Below are 9,322 nucleotides of genomic sequence, written 5' to 3'. Positions count from 1 at the left end.
CCTCCATTGTTAATTCCTGTGGAATCAAAATAATGTGTGGAAAATGGAATGGTCAACTTTAACTTTCCTCCAGAAATAACTTGAGAAACTGATGGATTTGCAATTAGAGAATCGAAACTAATCAATCCAGTTGTATACGAATCAGTACAACTTGAACTATTTGTCAAAGTGAGAGCAATTTCACTTCCAGACAAGACACAACTAGCAGCATTGAAATTGAAACTGCCAATTTTCATAACATGAGCATAACTTGTAGCATCAGTTCTTGCAAATTTGACAGACAATTCAATTCCATTGGCCAATAAATTGGACGAAACTATTGGAGTTGGACCATTGACAACGCCATTTGGCCATGCGCAAACCACTTCACAAGCACTTTGATCTGGTGTGAATTTGTAACCAGTTGGACATTCACATCCACCATTATTCTTATTGTAAACCATTCCATTAGAACAACTTGGACCCAACTTTCTCACAACACTATTTTGACTAGTAAAGATCAAAGATCCATCATTCAATTGAGAAATTCCACTGACATAACCCTAATTGACCAATTATTCTTCTTAATATTCAACTTCAAAAATAAAAACTTACAAGAGCAGCATTCAATGGATCACCTCCATCTCCACTGAATCCATTTTGTCCATTTCCAGCAATTGTTGAAATATTTCCAGATTGAGCACTCACAAATCTAATTCTCATTCCCCAAACTTCTGTAAAGTAAAGATTTCCAGCTTTATCGATTACCATTCCATACGGACCTGATAATTGAGCTTGATTTGCAGGTCCATTATCACCTGAATATCCTAAATAGATGACTGTGCCTGCAACTGTGGAAATAATATTGGTAGAAGATGTGATTTTTCTGATACGGTTAGTTCCGTACTCGGCCCAGTAAATGTCACCTGTTGGAGCGTGGTAGAGAAGAGCTTGAGGTCCACTATGGAAAATGTCAATTGCCAAGTTGTCAAAAAAAAACTTACCAGACTCTGGCGTTGGATGCCAAGCCACCATCTCCACTATAATCACATTCATTTGGAGGATTTGGGTATGTAAGAGTAGTAATGATTCCATTTACATCAATCTTTCTAATAGAAAGTGAAGTAGCAACCAACAAATCACCATTTGCAGTAAATGTCAAACCAGTTGGATTTCTCAAAGTTGCAACACTTGCCAATCCACCATCGCCACCGTCTGCACATTGGAGGGCAATACCAGCGATTGTGGTAACTATTCCATCAACTTTAGAATACTTTCTGATAATACAATTATTCGATTCTGTCCAGTACAAATCTCCATTAGAAGCAAATGCCATGTAATATGGAGAAAACATTTTAATACCTGTTGGAGGACCACCATCTCCAGAATAAGCTCCTTGCATACTTTGAATTCCTGCAAAGATTGTAGCAACGTTGTTGGTATCAATCTTTCGAATAACATTGTAGCCAGTATCAGCAATAAAGAGGTTTCCCTCAGAATCTTGGGTTGTACTGGCAGGCATGCTGGTAGATTAAAACATGTGTAAGAAACAGATCTTTCGAATAACTTTTACTTACTAAAATGGAATATTATCAAGAATTCTTCCAATAGAAAAGCTTGGTTTTGGAGCAGCACTGATAACAGCACTACTGGTAATAAACAATAGCAACAATACACATATGAGTGTCTTGATCATTTTTTTTAATAATGTGTATTTCGTCTAAAAAATCGAATAACATTTATTGTCAATATCCAAAGGGAACTTTGAGGTTCAAGAATGGTACTATCAAAAAGTTTGGGTAAACAATTACAATACTTTATTTTGTTACCGAAGTAAACAAAGCGATTGAATGATGCACTTTCGTCTCATTTCGAATACATTCAGGAACTTTTATGTTCACCAAAGGGTAATAGTGTGAATTATTTCACCAAATTTAGCAAGTGGAATTTTGTAACTTCCTCACAATCAACAACTCGAAATTGCACTCTCAAACTCTTCAATTGGCGCCAAATCTCTTTACAACAAATTTTGTAAAATATTTAACTTACCATTTCAATTTATTTTTATATTAAAATTGTAATGTAAAAAAAATGAAACAATATCAAGACCAAGAAAACCCGGTTAAGCTCTTCCTAACCGATTTCCAACCAATGACTTCAACTCATCATGAATTTCTCTTGAAAAAATTCCGAAACTTTAAAATTCCATTTTCTTATGAATTTAAACAATTTGGATTTTTAAAGACAAACACAAAAGATACAATTTATGAAGTAATAATTTCCTATCGGTATGAATGTGTGTTCGGAATTTCCGAAACACGAATTTATATATTTGATAGAATGACTAGAGAATTTAGAAAAAGTATTGAATTTGATGGAAATATATTTTGTATATTGGATGATGAGCATGATGAGATGTATGTTGTGCAGAGTATGTCTGGTGGTTATTGTACGAAGAAGTTTCGATTGGGATTGATTCTGGAAAGGGAGGGTTTGATTGTGGATGAACCTATTTGGACTTCGGAAAGTTGTGTTTCTAATCCGTATGGATTTGCAGTATATAATGGAAAGTCAAAGAGATATATGGCCGTATTGAATCATGGCATTTCTTCGTCTGTCCATTTATTTGATTGTAAAACTGGAGAGACAATTAAGGATACAATATTTACAGTACCTAAGGATGCTTCTTGTTTGGAAATTATTGGAAATACTTTAGTGGTTGGAGGTAAAAGTGTATCACTTTATGAAATTGATGAGAAGTTATTTGGGGAGGGAAGAAATGTTTTAAAGTTTTTGAATGGAATAGAAATGGGCTGGAAAGCCTATGAAATAATTATGGATGAAGCCAACCAAAGAATAATATATAGTAGTGATGGCATTATAGTATTGGATTCAAAAAAATTAGAAAAAGTACAACAAGTGGATTGCGTTGAAGATTGTTCAGGAATTTGTCTAGATCAATTCAGTGGTGAACTATTAGTCTGTTATCCAGATCAAATAATAATATACAAATAATTTGAACAAATAATTTATTGGAATCAATTTGAGCTCATCAAATCATGGAACATTCCATTAAGCTATTTTCTAAGCCTGATTCATCTTTTGCTTCCTCTTCTCAACATTAATCTTCTCCAACATGGCCAAATACTTTCTTCTTCTTCCAATTTTGAAATAGAGACCCAAACTTCTCTTATGTAACACCAGAGATAGCAACAAGGCAACAACACACAATCCAGACAAGATGTAAAACGTCAACAAGTAACATTCTTTGCCATGACATGTTCTAGTCCTTGGTGGAATGATATTCATTTGATAGATGGAACCAGCCATTCCAGTGGAGAATGCATAAGAGCCAAGACTAGTTGCGACTAATTGTAAAGTAGAGTTCAATCCAAAGTATTTTGGACCAAATCTTTCACTATTGTAGGTTGGACCCACTGAGAGAATTCCTCCATAGCAAAGCTTAATTATTTGGAAAATATTAGAATGAATGCTTTTAAAAATTACTTACTCCCATAATGATAATTAATGGATAAAAACCAGGAATTGGAACAAATGCAAATAGTAATAAGGAAATGGACATGATAATAATACAGAGTGCCAAGAAGAACATTCTTGTAATTCCCTTTTTAGGAGAAAAGAACTTGTCGCTCAACCAACCAAACACCAATCTTCCAAGACAATTAGAAATTGAAAAGGTAATTACGATAGGAGTTTGTTGCCCATTGTACCCTCCATAGGCAAGTACAATAGATCCCAAATTATTCACAATTGTTATTCCTGATCCAATTGACAAGAAGATTATTATGAAAATCAACCAAAAATCGAAGGAGATTAACATTCTCCAGCTATTGATATTCTCAATCTGATCCTGAGCCAACTTTTCCTTAATTTCTTCCTCTGATAGAACTTGTAAACCTTCTTCCTTTTCCACAACAAGTCCAGTTGTCTCATCTGCTAGATTACTATTAATGGAAACTGTTTCAGTATTTGATTCTACTTCTTTCACAACTATTGGAGTAGTATCCTTCTTTTCAGATGATGAATTATTATCGAGAAAGATTGTTCCAAGAATGATCACTGCAACGCCGCCAAAGATTGCACAGAAAAACATGTAAACTGGCAAAGATTGTCTGAAAACGACTGAGAAACATAACGAAAAGATGGCACTACTAATACCAAAGAAGGAGGAGAGAAGGCCAACAACTAGGCCTCTGTCCTTTTCAGGGAAATTCTTTACACTTGTGGTCAAGGAAGCTTGAGAAATGTCAGTAATCTTCAGTGAAATTCAAACTTACCAATATAAGCACCACCACTGCTGTTGCCAACAAGAAACATGAATGCAGACATGGCAATATAATTTCCTGCTTCTGGAATGGCACCTGAAACTGTCAATGACATGATGAAATAAGACCCAAACAAGACAATTCCAGCTGCCAAGCTACAAACTCTTGGTCCAATAAAGTCATTAATCAATGAAAACAAAATTCCTGTGGTAGAACCAATATTTGTTGCTGTTCCAATTAAATTCACTTCATATTGAGTCAAATGAAATTGTCTAACAGCATGCCATGCCAACATGTTAAATGATTAATGACATGTAAACTTACTGTTTAATTGAAGGACCGATAGAAGAGAAGGCATATTGAGTTCCAGCTGCTATCATCATTACCGAGCCAACTATCAAAGCAGCCCATCTTCGCAACTTTCTCAATCTTTCTGATTGATACCAAGTTTTTGCCTTCAGAAAGGAAGTAACAATTGGATTATTCTTTACCGTGTGTAGTTTACTTGATGTGAGAGGTGTACTTTCATCCATCTTGCCAATTTTTTTTGAGCTAGTTTAATAGTGTTTATTTTTGTTTTAATAGATGGAAGAAATAATTTTTCAATCATTATCCCAGAATACAATTAGTGAAAAGATTGTGCTTCTAGGGACGCACTTTGTCGTCATTATGAAATTTTACCGTGCGCATAGAAAAAATCTAGTGCAGTTGTTCCCCTAAACTGTTATAGATTATTCTCTTCCATAGGTTTTTTGATTTGTGAAATGTAATATTTTCTTTCACATATCTAATCAAAATGATGCTTATTGTCAATTCAGTGATGAAATTATCAAAACCTATGAAGAAATGAGAATGGGAAAAGGTTCGAACAAAAAGTTTCTTGTATTGTCCAAACGAAACCAATGTTAAGGAAAAGGTTCAAGTTGCTGCCACTGTAAAAACAGTTAAACAGAAATTAAATCGTTCGAGTGCAACAATTCAACCAAGAGTGAAATTGATGAAAAGTCAACGATTGAAAAATGTTTAACTTTTATGAAATGAAAGATTTGTAACAGATGACCGATGACCTAACTGCCTCTTAGAAAAAAGACTACAGCACCACAGGTTCCCAAGTTGTCTCCAACCTCAGTACTGATGTGGCTCGACGATGCTTAACTTCTCAAATCGGACGGGATGAGGTGCATTCATCGTGATATGGCCGTAGCCATGCATCTTATCAAAATGTGAAAGACAAATCAAATCATCATCTATCTTAAAACACATTACTTGAATAGCCAGTAATTATCCAAGACAAGCTTTTTAGAAAAACATTATGTTCTTTTAGATGTTATTTGTGATGGGAATAACTGATGGTATACTCAACTATACGGTAACTACGTTGGAGAATGCTATTTCGCTTTTGTAGTCAATGCCTGTTGGCGAAACCGGAATTCATCAGCTGCTTTTTCTTGAAGATCGTAAAAAAGCCAAGCAAAAACAAAACTAACACAACAATGAAATCAGTTATCATTGCTCTCTTCTTGGGATTGGTCTCCCTCCAATATGTTTTGGCCTTAGGTTCTGGTAATGAACGCTTTGCGATTTACAAGACCTCTGATTGTTCAAGTGATGTTATTGGTAATGTTACCCTTAATACAAAGATTCCTCTCCTAGATCCAGTTTGTACTGATCTTTCTTGTTCTTCTCTTGGTAGCTTGACCGTCAAGCCTAGTTGTGCTGAAAAGACTATGCCTGCTGAAGCACCAACTGGTACTGCCATGATTAGCTATTATGGTCCATCTGATGCTACTTGTTCTTCATCTGATGGTGCTAAGATTTCTGCCGTATTCAGTGTTAGTGATAACCTCGATTCTTCTGTATGTATTCAAATGCCAACTCTTCCAGATGCTTTGAGCTCTGTTGCTAGCAAAGTTATCTTCTTTGATTTCAGGGCTCTCAAGATCTATGGATGTGGAAACCTTAAGGCTTATACTGATACTGCTTGTACCACTGGTGAAAAGGCATTGCCTGATACTAATGGACTCTGTGTTGATGGTTACAAGGTTAAGGTTCAATGCAATAAGATATCTACCAATCCGTCTTCCTCTAATAGTACTACCATTACTACTGCAAACAATTGTGCCACAATGAAAGTCTCCTTCTTTGTTCTTGCTTTGGTTGCCTTGTTGTTCTTTGCTTTCTAAATTCAATAAATGTGTTTCCCACACTCACATCAAAATTTAATAAAAATCAAAATTTAATAAAAATCAAAACAACAAAAAATATTTCAACTTTTCATCATTGTGATGATGATTAAAGATCTTCTTCTTCTTCTCTCTGGTAGGTCATGGATTGGATAGGCTCACCCGGCCTCATGTAACTCACAAATTGCTTCCCAACAGTTGTGTAATAATTTTTAAATTGGTGTTCTCTCTTCAGCTTGCTCTCCGAAAGTAATTGTTCAAGCCTCTTGATGACCATATCATTTGGAGAACTTTGACTCGATTCAACAAGATGTGCAAGAACCAATTCCATATCAGAGTCTGTGAGTGTTTCATTCTCGAAAATCTTGTTAAAATCAGCTTGGAATTCATCAAATTTGGCATTGGCTTTCTTCTGTTCTAATTCATAGAGCCATTCATCATCTTGTACTTGGGAACGTTTAACGAGTTGATAGACAGTTTGAATGTGATGATGCTCTCCAATGGTTCTCTCAACAGGTCTAAATATGAAGGAATCTTTGGCTTTTTGTTTTGTAACATGATCACACACCACTGAAACATCTAGCAAGTTACAGAAATCATTCAATTCTTTAGCTCTATTCACAACTGGGCCAACCATTGCAAAGTACCGCATTTGCTTACTGCCAACGTTACCCATGATGGTACTGCCACTAGTAATAGAGGCACACATCTTAATTCTTGGATGTCCATCTTTGGCTATTGTTTCATTCAATGAATTCAATAGGGTTACAATTTTGAGGGAGGTTTCCAAGGCAGTTACAGATGGATTCTTATCGGTAAAGACAATGATAAATTCATTATAACTCTTGATTTGGAAATCAGCTTTGCAGGTCTTACAAATAGTACTGATGGAAGTAAGAGCTTTGGAAATCAAGCTGGAAAGCAAACCTGATTCATATTCATAGCTTTCTTCATCAAGATTTGGAACTGTCATGTAAATGATAGAGCAGTCCTTTGTGGAAAGACCTATTTTGAACATGTTATTTGCTGCATGAGCATCATGTTTTGAAATCTTGGAATGACCATCTGATGATTGAGACAAATTACTCTTTGATTCACCATTTGTCTTTTGCATACTATGGTTACTTGCTTTGAATGATAGACCTGGTTCATAAGATTCCTTCTTCTCACCTTCTTTCATGAGTTTTGTTATTTCTAATTGGTTTAGAATAGAATCTGGAATGAAAGCTCTAATTTCACTTAACCAACGAACTGTTTCAGTTAAACTGGAATAGATAGAGTTAGCCTCACTGAATATGGATGATCTAGGTTTGATAGAAATAAGATCTAGAATTTCAATCTTTTTGAAATCTTGTTGCAGTTTGATGAATGGACTTGTGACAGACCAACCAATAATGACACTCACAATAATACCCAATGCAGCAACACCTAGTGAAACACCAAGAATGACATAACTACTTTGAATAATTCCCTTCTTGATTTCAGTATCATCAAACACAAGGGTCATTCTCCATTGCAAATTGTAAAAAGAGTAAGGAGAAGAGGAAACCAAGAATTGTTCACCATCATCACTTGTTAAAATGGTGGCAATACTTTCAGTATTATTGATTTGGTTATCTTTTTGATATTTTAGCAGTTTGGCCATTACTGAGCCAGCACTTCTTGTGGTAATATTAGTTGCCTTGATTCTTTTATCTTCAATTCCTGAGATTTTCAAGGAGCTGCCAATGACATAATCATTGTCATATTCTGAGATGATTACAAAGCCACGTTCTAGAACTTTAACATTGGCCAAAAATTGAGCAATTGCAGCCAGAGAAATATTAATCTTGGCAAAACCAATTCTATTCTTCTTCTCAGGAAGCTCTGTCCTGTTATAGACAGGAGTACTCCAATAGGTTGATTGAGGACCATTAATTACTGTAATTATCAAACATGTTAAAGAAATACATTGCATGTTGCAACTTACCTTTGTATGGTGCTCCAAAAGCTCCAGTTGGATATTTCTTCATTAGTGCAACAGATTCTGAATAGTAATCGGTAGTAGAAACAGTATAGGTAATATTGGTTGTCACCTTGTCAAGGTAGTATTCACCATTAGTGATATTTGCCTTATACATGATGAATCTTTCATTCTGTCTCTTTGTTACAAAGACAACATTTCCATCAGCAGTAACAGAGTAGGCAAATAGTGCATTGTTACCTCCCTCACCAAAACACAGATTAGCGACAGTAACACCAAATGTTTTAATTCGTTCAAATATGTATGGTCGAATGGTATCTACCATATCAATATAGCCATTATAGTAATCATTGACCATGGAATCTGCAACATATTTAGCAGGAAGTAATTGACTATTTACAAAGGAAGAAATCTTTTGATTCATGTTAGCAATAATTACATCAACTTGTTCTAATGCTGCTTGCTCATTCATTGTATAGGCAGTAACCCAAATTGAAATAGCTGTCAATAAGACAACCAATGTAATCATTGCAATTAGGAATAATCTAATACTGAGGATAAATTTGAGAAAGACATTACGTTCTCTCGTTTCCTTTACTTCTACTTGACTTGAGGTCTCTTCTTCTTGAAGTAATTGTTCTAGTCCTGTCTTTTTCTCTTCTAGTATTGGTTCTGGGGTGACTTTTGTCATTTTTTAATGTTGCTTGAGATAACAAGAAATCGTAGTGATTCTTATTGCATAGTTCTTAGTTGGAATGTGCACAATATGATGGTATGTGATGGTTTTCAATCTCCTGATATTGCTAAGTAGAGATATGCATGTATGTCAATTAGAATTTCGTTTTGGGAGTTTATTCATTGTAATGTTTCACCATTTAATTATTGGAATTTCAATTATTATTAGCAAAAAA

General features: G+C 35.1%; 5 protein-coding genes across 5 annotated transcripts in view; 2 read left to right on the top strand and 3 right to left on the bottom strand.

The window, feature by feature from the left end:
* Nucleotides 1-1,675, bottom strand: part of NAEGRDRAFT_75268 (uncharacterized protein) — a gene marked incomplete at both ends in the record, with an annotated part of 2,504 nt that extends 829 nt beyond the window's left edge. The window contains 4 exons of the mRNA XM_002669766.1: nt 81-542; nt 595-940; nt 984-1,502; nt 1,557-1,675. Coding sequence (XP_002669812.1) covers nt 81-542; nt 595-940; nt 984-1,502; nt 1,557-1,675 — 1,446 coding nt within the window. The remainder of the gene's footprint in view (nt 1-80; nt 543-594; nt 941-983; nt 1,503-1,556) is intronic.
* A 644-nt stretch (nt 1,676-2,319) lies between these two features.
* NAEGRDRAFT_75267 (uncharacterized protein) lies at nt 2,320-2,994 on the top strand (the record flags this gene model as incomplete). The annotated part of the gene is made up of 1 exon (XM_002669811.1): nt 2,320-2,994. One exon carries the CDS (start codon nt 2,320-2,322, stop codon nt 2,992-2,994), a length of 675 nt encoding a protein of 224 aa, XP_002669857.1.
* Nucleotides 2,995-3,063: 69 nt separating this feature from the next.
* NAEGRDRAFT_75266 (uncharacterized protein) lies at nt 3,064-4,798 on the bottom strand (the record flags this gene model as incomplete). The annotated part of the gene is made up of 4 exons (XM_002669765.1): nt 3,064-3,441; nt 3,491-4,236; nt 4,278-4,537; nt 4,590-4,798. The coding sequence occupies 4 exons, from the start codon at nt 4,796-4,798 to the stop codon at nt 3,064-3,066; spliced, it is 1,593 nt and encodes a 530-aa protein (XP_002669811.1).
* A 960-nt stretch (nt 4,799-5,758) lies between these two features.
* On the top strand, nt 5,759-6,448 carry NAEGRDRAFT_53994 (uncharacterized protein; the record flags this gene model as incomplete). The annotated part of the gene is made up of 1 exon (XM_002669810.1): nt 5,759-6,448. The coding sequence occupies one exon, from the start codon at nt 5,759-5,761 to the stop codon at nt 6,446-6,448; it is 690 nt and encodes a 229-aa protein (XP_002669856.1).
* Nucleotides 6,449-6,557: 109 nt separating this feature from the next.
* Nucleotides 6,558-9,102, bottom strand: NAEGRDRAFT_53993 (uncharacterized protein; the record flags this gene model as incomplete). Its single annotated transcript, XM_002669764.1, has 2 exons — nt 6,558-8,368; nt 8,418-9,102. The coding sequence occupies 2 exons, from the start codon at nt 9,100-9,102 to the stop codon at nt 6,558-6,560; spliced, it is 2,496 nt and encodes an 831-aa protein (XP_002669810.1).
* Nucleotides 9,103-9,322: the final 220 nt, after the last annotated feature.

Source organism: Naegleria gruberi (genome assembly GCF_000004985.1).
Source record: "Naegleria gruberi genomic scaffold NAEGRscaffold_78, whole genome shotgun sequence".
In the NCBI taxonomy this organism is placed as follows: Eukaryota; Heterolobosea; class Eutetramitea; order Acrasida; family Naegleriidae; genus Naegleria; species Naegleria gruberi.
This window is presented reverse-complemented; position numbering and strand designations above follow the sequence as displayed.